Consider the following 24396-nt stretch of genomic DNA (forward strand, 5'->3'; position numbering starts at 1 on the left):
AAAGCCATATGAAGCAAATAACAATATAACAAAGAATTACCACTTAGGCACGTGAACAGGGGGTTGATCTATAAAACCTATTGCTTTTCCAGAACACAAGCATTACACAAAATGAGTAGGTGTTTTAACTCGTATAATAAAAAAGACACACAAAGACCAGGCTTAAAATTTTCAGTGGGAGGAAAGCATATTAAACCTATACTTACTGTCTTCTATGTCCCAGCACTGGGTGATTGGGTCCCCATACTTCACATCTTGGCGTCTAGCTCGCCTATGCAAAAGGGATTAAACAGAACTTCAAGCATGATATCTGAGATATACAAAGTCTACATCTAACACTCATAACAGTAGCAGAAGCAGAATTATGCTTTACTGCTCAACTTAAATGCAGGTCAATATTCCAATCACTCTAACATTAATTCAAATAATACTAGTGGTAGAATCCTAACAGAATAAATCCTGTTTTGGTAATAAGATGATCTGAATTTCACTTAACTACCACAATTTTCTTTTTCTCTGACTTTTGACAAATTATTCAACACAACAGGTTGAATATAAATACAATCCAGTTATTATATACTTCCTATGGGGGTAACTATTTGTATCTTCTTTTCTTCAGTCAGCCAACGGAAAAGTAATAAGATATAAAAGAGCTTTAGTTAGTGGGTAAGAAAGTACACACAAATACAAATTGCCTTATCATATGAATATTCATTATTATACTGACGTGATTAAACAAGATAAATATCATTTGAAACAGAAGTACAAGTTTGATATGGCATAATGGCTAGATGTTATTTCTATCTACTGACACATAGTTCACATTGTTTCTCTGAGAGTAGTGATAATGATAATAATAAAATAATGGGCTTGTACATTATTGTCCCATATTTTCCTTAAGAGAAAATAGTAACAACTGCATAAAAAAAAGTAAAAATCTGCCACATCTAAGTTAAATAAGTCTTACACTCAGAGTACAGTTTCATTTGCTTTGGTTATTTTATGTTGCCACATCAGAGATCCTAGATGTCACAGTAAACATTCTGTGATATGTAGGGTGTTCCTTAAGGGGAATGCTGACCAGATGACAGCCCTGTGGAAGATTCATTTATCATACACATTTTCTGGCTCACATGGACATTGTTAGGTAAGGGAGAACATCACAGTGGCTTGTCTGCAAGATCAGAGATACAGTCTTGAGAAATACAAGAAGAAAAAATTATGATGGTATAAGCTACATAAGGTCAGGAATGTTCTTAAATCTTGGCTTCTTAAGGAACAGGATCAATTTATCAAACTGAAGGTTCATTACCAACTAATGAGCATTCTTGTTTTTTAGGTTCTTGAGAAGAAAAGCACTCCCCAAAGACTAACTAGGATGAGTATATTCTTTGTCAAAAACTATAATAAAAATGTTGTGACTTTTTACTTTAAACTTGAAATAATGGTATCTCCCCACTTACATTTAATTCAGAGATTTCAGGGAATATAAAAAGGTCTTGGAATAGTATCTGTTTTTTGTACTATACACTCAATCTGTGATCACTAGAATTTGCAATTTGACAAATCAGTAAACTTTCAAAAAACTAAAAGTGCATATGTAGTAGCGGGACTAACATATGCTCACATGTTACCTTATTTTGTTAAGACCTAAAGGTGAAAAAAAAATACCATATACAATTTACTGACATTTTATGTAGAATAAAATATACTTTGGGCAATACTTTAGAAAATAGTGTTACTATAAACCACACTTTAAAATAATGATATTTTAATAAACTCAGCCACCATCAGTCATATTAATGAGCATTCAGGGTGTTTCCAATAATTTTGCTATTGAAAACTGTGCTGAAATGAACATCAAACATATAATTTGTGGTACTTTTTTGCCCATGTGTGTAAAATAAATTCCTAGATGGGTACTGTTGGCCCAGAATAGCATTATTTTTAAGAGCACATAAAGCAATAAACTACAAACAGCAGGATGTAGTTGGATATTTAAGCATATCTGGGTGGCAGAAATTGGTGGCAGAAATTGGAGTAAAAGCAAAATTATACAGAATCACTGGGATGTGCTGTGGGCTGTATATAATCTACACTGTTAAAAAATATATTTATACATTATTTGTAAAACAGTAGCTACGAGTATATACATATTTATAAATAAGGGAAGAATATACAAAGTGTAGAGTAGTAAAGAAAGCAAACTTTTCATGCTTTTTGACAAAGATGGAGAAAAAGGATATAAACAATTTTTCAGAATTTTTTAAAGCTCTGAAACCGAGGGTTATCATCAGTTAAATCCATGAAACCTGTAAACTGCCTTCATTATTCAAGCTTGCTTTAATTGTTGCTATAAAAACATACGTGTCCTCCAAGCCTCAGGTAACCTAAACAGGATGTTTGCCCAAGTTGTTTAGGAACTTGGAGTCAGCTGTGTTCAGTTTGAGTTCTAGCCGGTTAAGACTGGTTAGGACCACTGACCGTCCCTCTGGGCATGTGGGAGTGTCCAGTGACCTTCTGACATCAGAGGCCAAAAACTCCACGCTCAGAGCAGGCATCCCAGGAAGAAGCTTGTAGCTTAGTTTCATCTGCGCAGAACGATGATTACGTCACCTTTTTCTTATCTCCAATTAACCTTCCCCAGGCTCCCCACGCCTCAGCTTTCTCCCATAAGTATCCTCAGTCCCTCGCCTTTGGGGAGGCAAATTTGAGACTTGTTTTTCCCATCTCCCCGCTTGACTGCTTTGTGAATAAACCCGTTCCCTGCTGCACATCTTGGCAGCTCCACATTTGGCTTTCTGTGCATCAAACAAAACTGGTTTGGTAAGACTTCCACATTTCCGGATTTCAGAACATTCTGTTTTATCCTCCTTCAAAATTTAGCTGTATGAAAAACTCTAAAACATTTAGATGGTAATATTCCTACCGCAGACCATGTTCTCTCTATGTTTTCTCTTTAAACTACAAGAGAATGTATTCGTGTGAGATATTCATTGTGTGAAAAGCAAGGCTTCATCTTAATTTGATGTGCCTCTCACCTTTTTGAAGTGGGTGCATAGCGAGAGCATGCATTTCCATCCCAGGCACAGTAGGGGTCTCTGGCAAGACAACAGTCTGCACAAGCTTTCCCATAAGTGTCACATCTGTGCAAGGAGAGCTGAGCCAGTCCATCTCGGGAACCAATGTACAACTGTTGCTGCAAATCAGGCAAAACAAATGCATTAGAAGCATCTTTCAGACGAGTCTTAAGAACTTCCCTTTCTTGAATACCACATCACAGACCTAAATCTCTCTCCTCGGGTGCCCTGCCTGTTATAAACACTTGCACAGCAACATAAGGAAGAGTAACATAAGTCAGTCTTCTATCCCTGGTTGGATGGTGGTTTGAAGATGATGACATAGAATTGGACAGCATTCTAGAGAGCTAGAGTAACCTTGGCAGTAATTTAAGAAGGTCAAAAACCAGCTGCGAGACTGAGGAATTAAGATGTCAGATTCTTTCTTAGTAGTTGAAAATACACTCTGGTAGATTATATCAAGCACAGATGCTACAGGCAACACTGATGGGTCTTCTCCTGCCATGGCTTCTTATATAGAGTTGACTGAAAAGAGGTTTATGAAAAACTTTCCCGTGATTTTAACTAACCGTTTCATTTGTTAATGAAGTACGGATCCCTGAACGAAGTTGAGTGATAAGTGAGAGAGAAAGTATTTGCTATCACTGTGAATAAAGTATTAAGGAGGTTTGTGGGATGCTGTATCACACGTGAAAGCCTGCAGGATACTGACAAACTCAGCAAATAGAATCACATTTTGAAAATAAGTCCTGAAAATAATGCACTGCTCCCAACATGTATTCACTTGAGGGTATGTGGTGGAGGCAGAGGGAGGGATGATAACAAGTGACTAAGCCATAGTCTGTGCCTTCAAGTAACTTACGGTCAAGTCTAGTGGACATGCCAAGCTTTAAATGGAGGGGGAAAAATCTGAGAAATAGATATTGGCACAAATACCATACATGAACTCCACCTATAGAAATCTGTCTTATACCCCTACCACCCACTTAAGACCTCCTGGAGGCTAAATGTGGACTTTGTTTAGCATTTTACTATATAATTCTCTAGCGTTTGATACCAGTAAGACTAAAGCCTCCTTGAAAGTCTCTTCTCTTTCTCCTGTTCTCCCTCTTTATTTCTGCCCTAGACTTCTGTTTCCTTTGATGATTCCTTTCTTTGCATTGAACATTGGGTTTCCCTCTTTGCGATTCTCATCTTTACTCTTCTTCCTGTACAAAGGCTCAGAGTTATTTTGAAAACAACGTAAACACGCACACTGATTCCCCTAAATCTAATCTTCCTATCCTACCTTGACCAAGAGACACCATCCCAGTCACCCCCATCACGAATCTGGGAGTTGTCTTTGAATCTTCTTTCACTCTCACTAGGTCGGCCACCTTATCTCTCCGTTCTCTTACATGGGTGCTCTCAAATCCATTTCCTCCTCCCTCTGCACTGCCCCTTGCCTTTGTCTCAGTCCTTATCATCTCCTTCCTGGATGACCTGTAAGTGTCCTTACTGTTTCAGCTGGCTTCACCCTTGTTTTCCAGCAACCCTCACCTCCACCCCAGGGCTCAATCCCTCTTCCACACACTGCCACGACAGGCTGCTCTCTCTAAGAGGAAAGTCTTATCATGACACCCTCCTGCTTAACATCTTTAAAGGCCTTCATTGTCTTGGATAAACCTGTTAAACTTCTCAGGAGGGCATCCATGCAAGGATGTGTCTACTCTTCTTCTGTCTTACTTCCCCAGATTCCTTTCTAGCCTCCTTGCCCCTTGAGTGCAGCTATGCTCTCTGCTCCAGTTGTACACAAATTTATTAGAATAAGTTCTAGTCTTTCACTCTTCATGCCTTTTCAAAGGGCCCTCTCTTTTACTCGGCATATGCTTCCCCGTCCCAGCCTTCTTTTTATTTATCTGGTTACCTGCAGCATCCTTTATAGCTTGAGTTGCCGGTCTCTCCCTGCTCCTCTGGCTCCCTTTTACACCAATTCCTCTCCTCTCTGTTTCCCCAGAACGTGATTCCATTCTTGCTCTACTTTGTTAGCACACTCCTTTGCCTTCCAGCTCCATGTGACTATTGGGCTGTTCGCCATTGCAGTCCATAGTCTAACTCCTAGACTCGCTGATTAAAAACCATCTTTAATGTTTGGGGCTAGTATTCTACATGAATTACTTTACAGCCTTGACAGAATGACATTCTCATGAGACTAGGAAAGTGAGCTCAATTTTCAAGAGCCAAAGGAAGGGGAGAATGTATTATTCAATTAATGAAATTGGGTCCCCTGTCTCCTAAGGCAAGGCTGAAACAATGCCCTATAATCAGTTATAAAAGAAACAAATAAGCTAAAGCTTTTTACACTATTTATAATTTAACTTCTAGTTTCAATGGATTTTCCCTAAAATAAAGTTTGATGCAAACAATCTTTCTTTTGTGGCTAATTTTTATACAAAAATTAGAAAGTACCTGCTTCAGAGACAACTCCATGTTCAAGATGACTGATGAATGCTGAAAATAAAATTTAGCTATTAATAAAGATAATCATGAACAATCTTTTAGAGTAGCCAATATTTTGTTTTATCTTGTACCAAGGATAATTGGAGTAAACTTCAAGGCTCTGTTATATAGAGGAGAAAAAGATCTTAATGTTTGCTATTTCCTTCCCATGTGTAGTGATTCAACCTTAATAAAAATTATCAAAATAGTTATTTTTAAATCTTATTAAAGAAAAATTACCTAAATGTATGAGGAGACACTCTGCATTGAAAATTGTTCCCGGTTACCCACAAGGTTTCTGCCTCTTCTGACTCTGCTTATCTTAACTGCTTCCATATAATTCAAACTAGTGTTGACAAGAACATCTCCATAATTATTTATTGCCTCTTTCTGCTCTTACTTAGATCAGTAGTTCAAAAACTTGTTCAAGTAGTAAAATTCTAAAAAGTTATAGTGCTTCTTGTGGATGAGCATATTCTTTATAAAACACTGCAAGATATGATGCACATGGTTTCACGACATGAAAGTTTTATGTGTAGAAAACATGCCTCTATGCGTCCAATACAAAATCTAAAACATGAACACAAAAGCTACCAAACTAAAAAGGATGGAATGTTTAAACATTTTTTTATCTATCGTCTATGTCTCTCTATATATATATATGACTATTCATTTCTTACCAGCCAATATTTACTAAGCAATAAACACAAGCAGATATTAAAACTTTAAGAAAATATATGAAAAAAATGAAATGTTAAATGAGAAAGTTCTATCCAATAACTTTTTTTTATGAATTAAGCAAACAGGGTCATTATTTAATCTTAACAGTGGAATCCAAACAATTCCTCTTGGTCAGTTAGAACCACTGAGTAGACTTAGTCTAATCTGCCTCTGTGTATTATGGAGACTTTATTTTTGCCCTCTGGGTTCGCACTTACATTTGACATAGGCTTTTCCCTCAGGCACTACCCACAGCTTTGTTTCTGGTAGATTCCAGAGGGCAGGTCTTGTTCTTGTTAACTCCTGGACCACTACTATCATCACAATGTAAACAGGATCCTGCGGAACCAGCCTGTTAATTAACTTGAGCCCCTCACAGTAGAGAGCTCTACTCTCTTTTAAGGCAATAGAAGTTTACATGGAAACAGTCTATTTTAATAAACTGTCTCAACAAAAATGGTATAAAAGACAGCATATTTTTAAAAAGCTCTTCTAAGAAATGCAATTTTATTTCTAATTTCATTTTAGAAAATAACTCTAAATTGAATTTCATTGAAGGTCTACAAAGAATGCCACAATTCAAATTTACTACTGTTAAAAGTCTAAGGACATTCCCCTAATCTGGAGAACTATTATTTTAGATCTACTAACTCTTTTGGTGGTTGAGGGGAATTTAGCATACATAAAGACTTACTATCAAGCAACTTAAAAAAAAAAATTCCTTACAGAAATGCAGGGACACATGATTTATACACTCTTCCAGTTTCCTTAAATTCAACTGATGAAAAATTGAAAAGTAAAATTTATAAAGTAGAAAAGCATCTGGATAGTAAAAGAGACCCTAGGCTTTCATCTACTGTGGTGATTTGTCTGAACATATGCTTAGAGAACTCAGTCATGAGGGGCAACCCAGGAGCCCCAAGTTCAGTGATACTTCTGCAGGGGAAAATTAGTCCCATTCTTAGTTGCTTTTAAAACTTTTTCTTTCGCTTAAGGAAAAGAAAAATAAAGAAGCTATTTGCAAAGACTTCTTCAGAAAGAGTGATGACGTGCTGACACGAACATGTCCTATATAAGAACTGCTCAAGTTCGCCATCACTTCTCCCGGAACTCTGGCCTAAGTCTTACCTTGAATATGTGTAACTCCTCCAGTACTACCTCTTCCATTTTCCACTTCTCCTTTGAAATGCTGACAACTTTTAGGACTGTTCCAACGTCTGAAAAAATACATTACACATGATCCTGTTGTTTCTACTTCAATGTTTAGTTAAGCATTTTCCTAGCAACCTTCACATGGCTCCCCTCATTTTTTTTCAATGCCTTTCAAGCAATCAGGTTAAACAAGGCAAGCGAGAAGTGAAGCTTAATGTATATGATTCTCCCCTTTTGAAATACTATAGCTTTCAGCTCATAAAACACATTTATAAAGAAAATATTAAAAGACACACATTCACAGTGTATTCCTAACACAAGGAATAGAGATGTCTCCTTTAAAAATTAGTTGAAAGGGTAACAAAAGAGGAACAGCATTTTTGGAACTTAATCTAAAAGGTTAAAATATATTAACAAATTTTCTCTCTCAATGTAAGAAATATTTATTCAGTGCTTATCCAGTTCACCATGAAAGATAAATATATATTTTTTTAATAATCTTAACAAATGGAAGAGAAATCATTGAAGCTATCTACATGGGGGAAGTAGTAGCTCACCCATAAAATGTATTTTACTTACAGAAATATAATTAATGGGCTAGAAAATAAAATTTTGTCAAATTATTTTAGTTCAATTTAAAAGAATAAACATCACAAGATTAATCATATATTGCAGTCCACAAGGTGGCATGTTATTACAGAAAGATGATCAAAAGAACATTTTAGAAAAAGATCCCATTTGGAAATTAATGTATAGACTGACTTACACATAAAAATAAATTTAAAATAGTTGCTTTTAAACTTCTGAGCACAGAGGTTGAAGTAGGTTAACATGTATGGTAATATCCTATTTGTACAAAGTAGTCTGGATTATTTGTTTTTAAATGACTCTAGGATCTTTGAAAAATATTAAATATATATTTTCTGAATGTCATAATTGAAAATCAATCTATCTTAGTATCCTCATAATTTTCTAAGTAAAAGTTAGGTAGTACCACCTAGTGGCTAAATGGCTTTTCTGACCCTGAAATGTTGAAGAACTAGGTATGAGCTTTGGGTGGGCAGTGCAATTAAGGGGCAAGCTCATTAGAATTAATGACAAACTAATTATTTCATGTTTTGATGCTTCATTAGTAATCTCTGTAGTCTTGAAAGTTTTACTTTTTTCCCTGGGCCTTGGTACTGCCGTCTGCAACATAATCAGGTTTGACAACTGGTGTTCTTGAAAGTCCTCTGAGTCTGTCACACAGACACTTCCTAATAAACCTAACTTTTGTAAAACCAATATATTTTAAAAAATAAAATTATTCTAAAATTTTTTATAGTCCTAAAAACATTTCAATAAAAATGTCCATTTCTTAAAAACTAATCAAATTTCTATTTCTTTATGCAATGCGTGATCCATCAAATTACATAACATTATCTAGGATGTAGTGCTTTTGTTTTAATGATACATATTATCTTTACTGCCAATACAATTCACAGGACATAATTAGATATTTTTTTGAGATGCACCAAATAAGCAATATTTCTTTCCCTTGGAAAAAAAGGTAATCATTTAATAATTACTGAGTTGGCAGTCAAACAAATAAATAAAGTGGGTTCTAATAATGAAAGTGATACTTAATCCACAAAATTCAAGGACAGGAAAAATAATCACCAAGTAGTTTCTACTTTAAGTTCTTTACAAATTAATGATTAACTTTTTTGAAAACACCATAAGCCAACTAAGTCAGTGATTCTAAAAATTGAGTGAAGGGATCCTTTGGGGTAAGATTATCAAATATCTCTGTAGAGAGAGGGAAATGTGAAGTTTGAAAATAGAGAAGCTTTGCTTTACCTACTTGTTTTAGTCCATAGTCATTCAATAAATATGTATTGAGCACCTCATTTGCAGCAGGCACATTGCAGTCGTAATATAGTAGTATATTTTGAAAGCTCGCATAACACTAATGGAGGCTGGGAGATATGTATGATCATCGATTAAAAGCACATGTTATGCAAATTAAAAAAAAACACTGACTGGGTATTAGCTAATAGTTACTCATTTTGATTTCGGCCGGTAAACTTTCTTGAAGTTTTTGTTTTGTTTGTCTAATAATGAAAAATTCATTTGAAAGAAGGCATAACTTGGCTCTAGCATACCTGTTCCAAGAAACATCACATCGTACTGGCCATCTTCTGCGACAACGTGATCCACCACAATCTGTGTCAGTCTGTAATCCACATTGATGCGCTTGAATGTTGGTCCTCCCACAACTGGATATACTGGTTTATACATCACAGGGTGCCGCTTTATGAAACTGATGACATCGTCTGGAAAATCTCGGGTGGATTTAATCAGTGGGTCATAGGTTTTGCTTGGACACTGAAAAATGAGGAGGGGAGTAAAGGCATTGTTCACACATCTGAGAAATTTTCACTTATAATAAAGTTTTTAAGCCTTATCATTGATAATATTAAAGGAATGGTCACCAGAATCAATATGAAATCACATGTATTGACAGATGTAAATAAATACGGCTTACCTGGAGTGTATATAAATCCAGTTTTTTGCTTTGAAAAATATTCTTAATTATTACAATGAAATATTATCCAGCCACACAAAAAATGAAATCTTACTATTTGCAACATAGATGGACCTTGGGGGCATTATGCTAAGTGAAGTAAGTCAGACAGAGAAAGACAAATACTGTATGATCTCACTTATGTGTGGAATCAAACAAAAGAGCTCAAAGATACAGAGAACAGATTGGTGGTTGCCAGATGTAGAGGGTGCAGGATGGGCAAAGTGGGTCAAAGGGTACAAACTTCCAGTTTTAAATCCTGAGGATGTAATGTACAGTATGGTGGCTACAGTTACTAACATTGTATTCCATATTTGAAAGTTGCTAAGAGTAGATCTTAAAAGTTCTCATCACAAGAAAAAAAATTGTAACTATATATGGTGACTGATGTTAACTGGACTTATTGTGATTATTTTTCAATATGTACAAATATCGAATTATGTTGTACACCTGAAACTAATGTTATATGTCATTGATACCTCAATAAAACAGTAATTGTGCACATATTTTAAATCTTTTATCAATGTCCAGTTGGGCTCTTGCTTTTGAAATACTTTTCAGTTGCATAAGCACAAGTAAACATTGATAATTCCAATCCATATCTTTTCTTCCAAGAAGTATGACTTCAGAAAACCAAATACAAAACCCCCATGCTAGATATTTCTATTGTCTTTTGAACTATTCTTTTCTTGAATTAGCCTCAGATCTCAAAAGACAACTGTCTTTGCTTGTTGGCAGATGGAATGGCTAATGATCATCACAGAGAACCTTATGAAACAAATTATCATGCTTATTAAAGCTTCTCAATGTTTCTCCAAAAAGATTTCTGAATTATATCCATTTACCTGTATTTTCTAAAGTTTCCAAAGTGAGCTCTTTTCTTGCAAAGGTACATGAAATTTGAGTTGAAATAATTAAGAGAGTGATCTATAAACATTATTATTTTCAATTTCCTTTAATTAATGTAAAATTTCAGTTTTAAATTAAAACCATGATTGTTAATAAAACAGAACAAATCAACATGTCATAAAATTATTTGTAAAAGAACTTTAATAGTTTAATATCATAATTATCTAGTTTTTCATAACTGGCATGAAAATTTACTGTGAGCAAGTCAACAACTCTTCCCCTAAAGGATCTGTGGGGAAACCCTCAGGGAATTTTTCACTTCTGTCTAAAATCTGCTTCCTGTGCGCCTTTTGACATCCACTAATTCAATAGTTAGCATACCCTGCTCCCTGGTGGTAAAAGTAAAAACTTCACACTGGTATGAATTCAATGTGCCTCTATCCAAAAACATGAAAAGGGAATTACTTCATAAATCCCTTCAAAATATTACTTCAAATATCTCCCCTCCGACATACTGAATCTATTTTATGACTTTAGTGTATTGTAATTTAGTAAGTTATCTCAGAGAGAACAATGCTGTTACCACATTTGAATTCTTAATTGGCTAACACATTATTTTGGAATGGAAAAGTTTAGCTGTATGATGCAGGCATAGAAAAGAAAATGAGTAATATTAAGGAAAGTTTATAAGAAAGTGCTGCTTTCTCCCTGTTTTAGTTTTTAGACAAGTTGAAACATAATCTCCACTGAACTGAGCCACTTATACCCAACACTAATTAGAATCTTGTCAAGGCTCGAAATTGTACTTCTCAAAGCATTCATGAGCGTCATTCTCAAGGAACTAAAGATACTGGAGTTAGTCACAATAAATGACCCTGACCTCAAATTTACAGCAATAAAATCATAATAGCTCACTAAATTACAAGAAATAGCAAAGAAGTTGTACTTTAAAAAAAATCTGTTAATAATTTGCTATAAATAGCTTGAGAATATATTTATCTTTCATAAGAATCTTGCATGTGAAAAGAAACTGATCTTTTCTTGATCAGTTTTATTGACTTGTGCCAGGTCTGCACCAAAATGGTAAGAAATGTCCTAGAATGTTAGCCATTTGGTACTTACTGATAATATTCCTAGCTGGATGTTGGTCTAAAGATCTAAGTCTGTATCTTCAGTCATTGTTGCTAGCACTTTGCTTTCAGCCAAGTGAAATCTGTCAACTCAATAATGCAAGGAACCCTATATTAAGTAGATTAAGCTGTAACTCAAAATGGATACGGAGCTCAAATGATACAAAGCTCTTTCCCAATTACAGGCTGCATGTTTGAGACTCAGTCAAAGGCCATTCATAGTGGGCTTATAGCTTATAATGCCTGTGGTACTATCTGGTGGGTCTATTATTAAAATCAAAGCAAATGCAAGATTTCTGCCTGCATTACATTTTTGAAACAGCCCTCCAAGTTAAGAAAAACATCTCTTTTGACTTTGTAGCTATAATCATGCAGTAGCCAATATTTCAAAGGAAATAACATCGTGCCATTCAAGTCAGTTTTTTATATCAAATTTTCAAACCTTAAGAAATTTTAATGTGAGAAAGGATAGGTGAATGAAGCTAGGAACATTCATCAAAGAAACAAACGTGATAAATTTCCTCATTGTTCACCTCTGACAAAGAAGTTTAAGTGTAATAAAATCTAACAAAAAGAGAAGGGAAACCTGGCTTCTATTGACTTATAAAATGATCTTTGAAAATGTATTTTTTTTCATATGGCAGCTTTTCCTCATGGCGTGCTGCCAGTGTTTGGATAAGATCTTTATCCTCTAGGTTGCTGTGTGAGATCTCTCTGGTCTGCGTCTCCACTCTGCTTTCACAAATGAAAGTGATTTGGTAGACATACTCCCTGAGGTTTAAGATAGTACAGTTTGAACCAAATATTAAAAACCAGTGGAATTTTTCCTTTGATATCATAGCTGCATCTCACACAGATCTAAAAATAACTTGGGATGCCAAGTGTCTTATGCAGGTAAATGGGAAGTAGGAGAGAAAAATTCCATAAAGGAAAAAGAGAAAGCGTGGGGAAATGCTACATCTAAATAACCATATTCAATTATTTTCCTTCCACAAATCCTAGAAAACTTTTCTATTGCAGCTATACATCACAGGTATTAAAAATCAAACGAATTTTTCTCTGTATGTATGTACTTTAAGTTCTACCTGCTGACTCAGTCCATCTGAATATACTGTAGAGGGCAATTTATTTCTGCTTCCAGCTTTCTAACATTTGTCTGACTTCCATCACTTTAGCTCCTGTGACTGTAAGAAATAAATCAGGGAACTTATCTGTGTCTCCACCTACTGTTTCAAAAAACTCTAAGACAGTTTAAAATATGAAGAGAGGAAAAAAAAAAAAAAAAGAGCGAGCTATTACCAAAACTCTAAAATGTCCGTATGTTGCTAGAAACAATACCAGCACAAGAGCAGAAGAGAAAAGGACCTGCCTAGGCAGCTCTGAGATGAAAAGGTAAACCCAGTGGCAATAAGCCCTGGTTGCATGCCTATCGCCCAGGGCTGGCTGCCACCCTGACTAGGTGTGATCGTGTTATGCTTGGCACGTCTGCATGTTTGCAGAAGGCCTTCAGTCGTGCAGTGGGAAGCAATGGATAAGAGGAGAAAAATGGGTTTTATCCAATGAGAGAACTTTGCCCCTTGGCAAGGCCCCAGACAGCTGTTACAAGTTTTCTCCCCCTGCTGCTTCAGGCTATTCTCTACAGGTTGCAGTTTCCTTTTAAACAAATCAGAGGGATGATCAGTGCGAGGGAAGACATGGCATGAAGCACAACTGAACTGGGCTTTCATTTTCAGCAAAATGGGAAAAATAAGCTAAATGTATAAAGAAGTCTCATTTTTATTTATAAAGTAAAACATGCAAATTTAATAGGTGCCATCCTATCCCCCTACTTATTCCTCTAAGAGTCAGTTTATAACATATATGGGCAAAGAGAGATGCTATATTCAATATGAGATAGAAGGGCCAGAGATAAAAATATACAGGTAAATCTATCTTTTTTTGAAGGTTCTCTTTTTTTTAGAAGGATTTCTATACCAGAAAAATGAAAACATGATTGAATGGAGTAAGTAGCCTGGGATTTGGAGAACCTCATTTTAAAAGCGAATGTTGGCCCTATGGAAAAGAAAGCTGAAAGCCAGTTGAAGAGATTGATTTGTTATTTGAATCAGCTGCCTTTCACCATTTGTGAGAAACACAGCCTATATACAGTTAAAGGAAAATGGCAGAGATGTCATACACCCTTAGGAACCTGGAGTCAGGAGGCCCAGATTCTAGTCCTGCCTCTGCTTCTCCTTTCTAGAATAAAAAACCTAGAAGGGGGACTTCCCTGGTGGCGCAGTGGTTGAGAGTCCGCCTGCCGATGCAGGACACGGGTTCGTGCCCCAGTCCGGGAAGATCCCACATGCCACGGAGCGGCTGGGCCCGTGAGCCATGGCCGCTAAGCCTGTGCATCCAGAGCCTGTGCTCCGCAATGGGAGGGGCCCCAACAGTGAGAGGCCCGTGTACCGCAAACAAACAAACAAACAAAAACCTAGAAGGGTTAGAATTAAAGATATCCTATCCAATAAGTGGAAAGCCATGCAGTGAACAAATGTTGGTGAAAAAAAAAAAAACGTGAATTTAATGATAGGCATCTATGAGCTAGTAATACATAAAATGAGATTTTCCCAAAGATTTCCATCTACTTTAAATTAATTAGGAACTTTAGTTGAAACAAAAGAAACACCAATGAAATTTTAGACATATTCTACAGATGCATAAATGAGAAGACAGTGTGACACTGTGAGGGAATTCTTCCATTATTTTTTTCCATCCCATTTGGATCTCTCACAGTCTAACACTATACAAATCAAAAGGAAGTTTAGGATATGACTTTTGGACTCTCTTTTTGCACCCTTATTTTTGAATCAATCTTAAAACATTTTTTTTTCTAGAAATATAATCAAGAAAATCCTTACTTAATGGGGTCAGTCTAGGTTACAACTCAGATCTAATTTAGGGGATTCATGAAGACATACAATTCTAAGAGTCATCAGCTCTATAAAAACAGTGTGTTACAGGAATATGTCATTGCTCAAGCCAAATATTTTAGGTAGATCAGGAAGAGAAAACAGGGTGTCTGAAGAGTTTTGGAACTCATGAATTTCATGTTTTATTTCAAAACCCTGCTGTTGAGGACCTGGGCCAAGGTAAAAGTTGGAATTTCTCAGCAGTCATTCTAGTTAGAAGTGAAGTAAAATTGCACATATCCAGTCTGCTATAAGAATTGAGTTATTGTCATTATGTATTATTATCCTATGATATGATACAATATCTCCAGGATTTGCTCTTTTTTTGAAGCAAAATCATAAGTCAATCTCAATGAATGCTGCTTAGATATGTCAGAGGAAATAACGCTTTTCTGGAACAGGTGGATATGCCAGGACCCGCACCTGGTCCATGACAGAATTTTTAGTAAGATGAAGTTTCCAGTGGCCCTGGAAAAGAATTTTGTGATTTTTTTCACTGTGTTTTACGTGTTGGAAAGTTTAATAATTTGGTGGGAAATAAATAAGGACTGTTAGACATAACCTCATCCACATCACAGTTTGGGAGATTTTATCTCAGAGAAGAGAAGGGACAGTAAAGCCTCTATTGCAAAGAGGGGAATCTATTTACCTTTATTTTTCATTTACTCTAGAGAAAAACCCATGTGAGGAATTGTACATGGTGGGGCTTCTTGTTTAGATGAAGACTTGAAATGTTATAGAAAGAACGATATTTCATTACTTTACATATAATGGTAGCTGAAAAATCATTTAACATTGTCTTTGTAGTGGGTCAGTTAAATCAAGGATCTGATTAATATATGAATGTGACTTCAGAAAAGGGATTTTAATTTTTCTAAAGATCTGAATTCCAAAAATAGAATTGGAGAGGGGAGATGTTTTTTCAGGGATTACTTGAGATTAAACAACTCTTAGTTTTTACAGCACATTTCAGTATTTTTCTCTTTTTCTCACTAAAAGGACAAGAGCATATTATCTATTCTCAGGTATACACCATAGAAGGTCAGTAAACATGAAGAAGGAGGCTAGCTTAGTGGTTTTGGTAGTTTATGAGACTTAACAGGAAACAAAAGAAAAGCAACAACAACAAAAACAATTAGGAAGTTCTAGCTGAAAATGAGCATATGTATTCAATGTGTCCAGTGTCAGACAGTGTAAGAGACAGAGCTGGGGTAAGAGATCACGTCTTTAGTATACAGTCAAGGATGCTTTTCACCGTATCATGGTGTTCCTTGAACTATGGCTTTGCTTCAAATGTTTGAACCAAGGAATTCACAGGTATTCTCAGAGTCACCATTTGCATCACCTCTTTCTAATACCTATACACACGAAAAGAATGCGTTTTGCTGTTGTTTAAGCTATTAATGGGAATTTTAATGTATTTATCATTCACCAGTATATACACAGTAAAAACAATGTATTAAATTAAAAAGCAGTACCTATAACTACCTCTTTTTGCTCCCTACCAAAAAAATGAAGCCTTAGTTGGGAAATTCATGTGTAAGTTTTGATCTTTAAAAGTAAAGGTGAAACACTTAACAGTAAAAGCAGTAACTATTTGGGAGGAAATGGAATTTAAAAATGAATTGTTATTTTTACAAAATGAGAGGTTTAGAAATTGTTTAAAAACTATGGGAAAATGATTCAGGAGCAGCGAAACATACATTTCTTTAATGTTTTAACTTCAAGAACTGCACATTTTGGCTATTGTGAATAGTGCTGCAAATGAACATGGGAGTGCTAATCTCTCTTCAAGATCCGAATTTCAATCCATTTGGGCAGATATTCAGAAGTAGGGTTGCTGGATCATATGGTAGTTCTACTTTTTCATTTCTTGACAACCCTTCATACCATATGTGGAAACAACCTAAATGTTCACTGACTGATGAATGGATTTTAAAAAGTGTCTATAGGGCTTCCCAGGTGACACAGTGGTTGAGGGTCTGCCTGCCAGTGCAGGGGACACGGGTTCGAGCCCTGGTCCAGGAGGATCCCACATGATGCGGAGCAACTAGGGCCATGCGCCACGGCTGCTGAGGCCACGTGCCACAACTGCTGAGGCCTGCGTTCCTGGAGCCTGTGCTCTACGGCAAAAGCCACCACAATGAGAAGCCCATGCACCGCAATGGGAAGTAGCCCCTGCTCTCCACAACTGGAGAGAGCCTGCGTGCAGCAACAGGGACCCAGCACAGCCAAAAAAAAAAAAAAAAAAAAAAGTGTCTATACATATAGTGGAATATTATTCAGTCTTGAAAGAAAGGAAACCCTACCACTTGTGACAACATAGTTAAACCCAGAGGACAATACACTAAGTAAAATAAGTCAGCCATGAAGGACAAAAACTGCTTAATTCCACTTATATATATATAAAACATAGTCAAACTCATAGAAGCAGAGAATAGAACTGTGGCTGCCAGGGGCTCGGGGGAGTGGAAAATGGGAAGTCATCAATCAGTGGGTATAAAATTTCAGTTACACTGGGTAAGTTCTAGAGAGCTGCTATACAACATTACAGCCTGTAGATAATAATACATTACTGTACACTTAGAAATCTGGTAAGTGGGTAGATCTCACGATAAGTGTCCTCACCACAATAAATTTTTTTTCAAAAAGTCCTCTCTTCTCACCTTTCTGATAAGAGAATAGTTTAAAAACTGAAGCTCACTTTCAAGTAAACATGTATTAATATTTACATTTATGCATAAATCATAAAAACTCCTTATCAACACAGAATGAAACTACAGAGTAAATTTTTAATAATAAATCAAATGTCAAAAATAAAATCTTCTGCCTTTACAAATCTTCCCTAGATTTTTTTGCCTGATCTCAGTTTGGTTTCTATATCTGACCTGTTATCACTCATTGTATGGTAGATTTTTCTATACTGCATTTCACTTGGAACTTATTACCAAGACCCAGCAGTTCAGTAAGGCCCATCTGAACGAAATATAATTTGTTCAGAGACTCTATTTGGACACCAGAGGGCAGAAGAATCACTTGAAGTGAAGGAATTCTGTAAGCGAATCTTGTGCATTCTTGAATTTCCAGGCTTATTAACATTGTAGAATAGTGATATCATTGTAAGGCTAGGAGTTTAGGTTTGACTTTTTATCACAGGAAGTACAGAAGTCTGTCAAACTAAAAAAATTAAGTAGCTATGGCACACAGAAAGTTCTAATGTTTATTTACCGGAGTGATAATGTCAACAGAAGGCACTGCTGGGAGAACAACTTAGAATTCAACCTCAATAGCAACATGGCTGAGAAAATGTAAGTGCAAAGGTGGTTTTTAAAATAATCTATTTAAAATTTTTAACATAAGTGGAAAGAGGCTTTTAGAGTAAAGATCCTGACATTTCATAGAAAGCCAATTATTCAGCAATGCTTTGATTACAGTAAGATGTGTTCCCCTGAATTACAATAAAAGAAATGACAAGTGCAATAAGGCTTCAACACTTCACTATTACTTTTGTAGAGAACAGACTGATTTCTGGAGAAACAATGTAAGGTTCTGTTTGGTTGTTTGATTTTATCACTTTGAAGGCAGAATGGCATGGGGGTTAATGGCATTTGATTTGGAGTTACATGGCTCTAAATTTAATCCTAGTCTCACCACTTTAAAAACTATGAGACCATGAGCATGTGCTTACCCTCACTGGCTTTTTCTATTTATTTTTTTAAATTGAAGAATAGTTAATTTACAATGTTGTGTTTGTTTCTGGTGTACAGCAAAGAGATTCATTTATATTCATATATATATATATATATATATATATATATATATATATATATATATATTCTTTTCTCAGAATCCATTATAGGTTATTACAAGATATTGAATATAGTTCCCTATGCTATACAGTAGTACCTTATTGTTTATCTATTTTATATATAGTAGTGTGTATCTGTTAATCCAAACTCCTAATTTATCCCTCCCCCCTCTTTCTCTTTCGGTAACTATAAATTTGTTTTCTATGTCTGTGAGTCTATTTCTGTTTTGTAAATAAGTTCATTTGTATCATTTCTTTAGATTCCACATGCAAGTGTTATCATATGATATTTGTCTTTCTCTGTCTGACTTACTTCACTTAGGATTATAATCTCTAGGTCCATCCGTGTTGCTGCAAATGGCATTATTTCATTTTTTATGGCTGAGTAATATTCCACTATACATATAATATAAATCCCACATCTTCTATATCCATTCATCTGTTGATGGACATTTAGGTTCACTGGGCTTTTTCTTATCCATAAAGTTGGGATAATAATATCTACACCATTAAGTTGTCTGTAAGAATGTACGGATAACATGAGTCCTTATTACTGCGTCTGGATCATAAGACGGGTTCAATAATGGTTTTTGACTAAAATTTCTGAGCTGGAGGTTTGTAGAAAATAAGACTCATAGCTTCACTTAAACAAAAATTACTACAATTAGGCTGCTTAAAAAAGACAAAACAAATGAGCAAGTATGTCAGGAGAATATGTAAAAATAAATGCAGTTAATTTTAGGTAAAGCATTCAGTAGCATATTAATAGGTGAATTTAGGGGATAGGTGAGTATTAGAGAATATCAAAGAATAAAGGAAAAAAGACTGGTCAGAAAACTTCAACATCCCTAGTCACTCTGCCATGTTTGGTGATATGATATTGAGAAAATTATTATTATGGGCATAAGTTTCCTCCTCTGTAAAATGAGAGTGAATTATGCTGTGTCTCTCATCCATTCCAGTTCTTAGATTCTCAGACTTAACAAGAGTCATTACTTGATACACTGTGAAATATAATTTCAATGATTAAATGACAGAGTTATTTAAATGGTAACCTTAGTTTATGGAAAGCTTATTTGTGTAGCAGGTTTTCATATCAGATAGATGATATTCCTAACTTCAACACCAGCCCGCCAAATATAAAATATAATGTGAAAAATCTGATTAAGCATTGTATGCAACTAAAAGGTAAGATATCACTGAAAACATAAACAAAGAATTAAGGAAGCCAAAGGTTACACATTTACATACACTTTTAGACATTTTCAAATGTGGTCACAGAGATTTCAAAGAGAGTATAAAAGTAGCTAGTTACTTCGAAATAACTGATACCCTTTAGTTACGGTAGCTTTCTCGATACTCTTGCAAATCTTTCAGGGGGAGTGGTTATCATTATTCTGACAGAGAATCAATTGGAAAAAGATGGTAGATAAAAAAAATTAATATCTCAGTAATATTATTTTCCATAAATAAATTTTTTTAACTGGCTTATCTGGTTGCTCCCCATCTAAAATCAGTGTAGACACAATCTGAGTTTAGTTCAGAACAAGAAAGAATGCTGCTTTTAACTGAAACTATAAATCAAGATAAATAATCCCTGACAGTAACTAGGATATATTTTTTCCCCTAAATTCTATAAAAGAACATAATGTACCTGATCAAAGAGAGTGTTCTAACAGAGTCTTCCTAAGGGAGACTTTGTCCTTCTGTCTCAGTTACCAACAGTGGCCCGAATATGGGCTAAAGATTAGTTACGAGGTATAATTCTCAAAGCTTAGCTTCAGATGCGAATGTGTTTATACATTTACAAAAGCATAGGAAAATAACGATGTTTAGAAAGGATAAAAGAATCATTTTGTTAAATGGCGTTTCCTTATGCCTGATGATATTTTTCCTTTTATCTAAATTATTAAAAAGAAAAAAAAGTATTTTTCGTAGTTTGGATACAACTTATTCCCTAGATAATTCTGAACTCTTCAAGAAAATATCTACAGTGTAAACACTTTGTATTTTGAGTACTCCCACAGCAAAGGCTGCTCTGTTTAACATAAGGAGGTGCTTCTTTCCTTACTGATGAAAACCCTCCTCACTGACATGTATGTTTTACTATTCAGGGGTCACATATCAGAGAAGTGCCCGTGTGCTTCTGAGCAGAGACATGTAAGGTGGGAGTTGCCTTTAGGCTCCCATGAAATTCACAGGTCTCTCAGGGAGAAGCAGGGAAGTGGTGACAGCAGCCACCTCTGCAGCATCTCCAGTCTACACTGTCAGATGGGATCTGGATGTATCAGCAGGTGGTCATTTTGATAATCAACTTCCTAGTATTATGATAATCAACTTCCTAGTATTATAAGAATCAACTGCTGTATATAGGTAGGGAAATAAATTTCTGTAATGAATGTGGGTGATTTCAACCCCAAATTTTCTCCTGTAACATCCAGATAATTAAAGATTTGTTTTTAATGGCCTGAATGGTCACAGTCTTTATTTTTTAGAATAAACATATGTAGAAACAACTCAGAGTATGATAGTCTCTGACAGTTAACCCCAGAATCCTAGTATGGTAAAATTTCCCTAGCTAGAGAGCCCTCTGAAGTTTTACCATCCTCCTCAAACAAAAAACAAACAAACAAAAGAAACTCAAACAACCTTCACATATATAATCATTATATATACTGTGTATATTCAGTAAAAGATCTTCCATGGAAGGGAAAAAATAGATATAATTTAACATAAAAAGTTTTTAATGTAGTATCAAAGAACAAGGACTCAGAGCTTGGACTCTACCAATAAGATATCTGGGTTTAAAACTCAGTTGCATCACTCACTAGCTTTGTGACCATGGGCAAGTTACTGCACTTACCTGTGCCTGAGATAGCTCATCTGTAAAATGGCATTAATAATAATAGCATTTGCTTTATAGAGTCATTATAAAGATTACATTAAGATGTATAAGGCATTTAGAAGAATACCTACACCCTATGTTACTGTTTAAAAAAATAACAGAACAAGCAAGTACAGCTTTGATGTTCAAAGAAAATTAAAAAGTGAATATTGAAAATCATAATATTACTTGCAGAAAGTTTTTTCCACCAAAGTTGAGATTATCCTATAATCAGTTCAGAAACATCCCTGAAACATATTGAGGAATTACGAAAGGGAAAATAGAAATGGCTATTTCATGGCTAAGTGTGGTCCCCAAATTTAATTAGGTTACATAACAGGAAGATGAAAAGAGAATTCAAAAAGCCTGGCTACCAGCTGTTTTCTCTTCAAGAACAAACATAAGATAAAACTCAGTAGAATTAGATGGGTTACATCAACGATTTTTCTGGGATTTTGATGACTATTTTGAGTTCTTAGTAGAAATATTCATAATGAATCCTAACTTTTTAAAAGAGGCATTTTACCTTTATATTAGGCCAATTAACTAATTCTAAAATATTTAAATAACAAACTGTTTTAATCACATCAACAAAACAAAAGCCTTCCATTTATAATGCACATACAGATTTTAAGTTGCAAAGTTCTTTCAAAACAGATGCAGAAACTCTGAAACACATTTCTTACCTGTTTCATTTCTGCTCTAAACATGGCTTATGCTATTTGAATAGAATTTTGGACTCAGAGCTTTCTATGTCTTTTCCACATCTAAAATATGCATATAATTCCAAGGCGCAACATAATAAAGAAAAGATAAATGCAGAACAAGAGAACAGATCATTTAAGTGAACGATTATAGCAGATGTAGTCTTTTAAAGGTAGATGTGGGGACTAGAAGACTCTTAACTACATGCAGAGCTGTATGTGATGAATAAATACTTATTAGCATTTCCTTCTAACTTGGAATATTTGTCATTCTAGATACTAAATCATTTTGATGATTCTATAGACATGTTGAGGATAAACACTATATTCTCAGAGTAGTCTGTTCCTTACGATATAGCCCATTGTTTCCTGTAGTATTTAAAATTCTTACTCAAATGAAAAATGTTAAGTTCCAGTGAAGGTCAGACATACTAACACATCACTGTAAATAAACAGTTATTTTAAAACCACAGTGCATGTTGCTGTGGTGAATAGCATAGTTTATTATAATAGGATTAGGAAGAGAATATGGACTTAAAATACTTTGATTACTAAGTATGGATACATACTGTACCAGGTCGGGGATAAGGAATTCTTCCATCATACTGCACCCAACGATGATCTGCACTTTCCTTATGCGCATATGGACCATTGAAAACTGCTCTGATGTCGGCCATGCTATACACACATACAGCAGAGCCTTTGAAGATGGAGCTGAAAGAAAGCAACATGATTCAGTCATTCACTGGTCCATTTAGTGGACATTCACTGAGCACATGCTATAACCAGGTGCTGTGGACACATTTATTCTGGACATTCTATCTGACAGGTGTGGCAGACAAAATGTGTGTATGTCCTCAAGGAGCTTACAGCCAAGTAATCTTGAATAAGTTTTGATAACACTTATATTACAGGTAATTATAGTAAACTAAGCAAGCACACATATGGGTACCCAATACAAGGCTGTCTGGTAAGTTTTCAGGGAGTAGGCAGCATCTAAATTGACATCTGATGGACAAATAGGAATTACCTGGAAAAATTGGAGGATAGACAGGAGTATGCAGAAAAGAGTATTATATTTATTCACATGCTCTTGAATTTTTTTTTAAAGGCAGAACTCCTCTTTTTTTTTTAGAGTTTATTAATTAATTAATTAATTTTTGCTGTGTTGCGTCTTCATTTCTGTGCGAGGGCTTTCTCTAGTTGCGGCGAGCGGGGGCCACTCTTCATCGCGGTGCGTGGGCCTCTCACTATCGTGGCCTCTCTTGTTGCGGAGCACAGGCTCCAGACACGCAGGCTCAGCAGTTGTGGCTCACGGGCCTAGTTGCTCCGCGGCATGTGGGATCCTCCCAGACCAGGGCTCGAACCCGTGTCCCCCGCATTAGCAGGCAGACTCTCAACCACTGTGCCACCAGGGAAGCCCCATGCTCTTGAATTTTATTTGAAGTTATTATAGCATAATGCCTTCTAAAGAACTTACAAAATCAGAAGTTACATTACCTACGTTTTTAAAAAAGGAATATTTAGATATATAAATAATAAATATTTATCTGTTTCCTTAAAGTGAGTGAATATCCATAAATATTGGCTATTAATGATTTCCTCATATAATTTTTATTAATTTTAAAAACACTGAAATAATCTTTTTGCTCCTTCATGAATTTCTAAGTTTATGTATATAACTTATGTGATGCTTAAAATTAATCATGATTACACAGGAACGGGGCACATCTAATTAAGAAGCAGCAAAGCTCCATGGGAATTCAACAAATTTTTGCAAACTAATGATGGAAATTGTTAGCAGCAGCATCAGATATTTCATCTTGTTTTTATTTCCAGAAATTAAAAGGCATTTTCTCTGAATCTAAAATTTTCAGTGATTCCTGTTCTTAAAAACAAGATCACACTTTACACTCTAAGAGACTTAGCACTACACAAATGAGTTTAGGATTCACTAACATGAGTAACTCAATCATTAATCATTCTTGGAATGACATTAATGCAAAGCATCAGGAGCTGATGGTAAATAGGCAGCTGGGAGAAAACTAGCTGCTAAGAAGGGAAATGATGGCCCCAT

At 35.5% G+C, this 24396-nt stretch overlaps 1 protein-coding gene across 2 annotated transcripts in view; it reads right to left on the reverse strand.

Moving 5' to 3' along the window:
* SEMA3D (semaphorin 3D) overlaps window positions 1-24396 on the reverse strand; it is a 215510-nt gene that overhangs the window by 20139 nt on the left and 170975 nt on the right. For both annotated transcript variants that reach the window (XM_060108187.1, XM_060108186.1), the window contains 6 exons: window positions 22889-23033; window positions 9575-9797; window positions 7407-7495; window positions 5529-5570; window positions 3042-3199; window positions 207-271 (listed from right to left, as the gene is read on the reverse strand). In XM_060108187.1, coding sequence (XP_059964170.1) covers window positions 207-271; window positions 3042-3199; window positions 5529-5570; window positions 7407-7495; window positions 9575-9797; window positions 22889-23033 — 722 coding nt within the window. The remainder of the gene's footprint in view (window positions 1-206; window positions 272-3041; window positions 3200-5528; window positions 5571-7406; window positions 7496-9574; window positions 9798-22888; window positions 23034-24396) is intronic.

Source organism: Mesoplodon densirostris, chromosome 9 (assembly GCF_025265405.1).
Source record: "Mesoplodon densirostris isolate mMesDen1 chromosome 9, mMesDen1 primary haplotype, whole genome shotgun sequence".
NCBI lineage: Eukaryota > Metazoa > Chordata > Mammalia > Artiodactyla > Ziphiidae > Mesoplodon > Mesoplodon densirostris.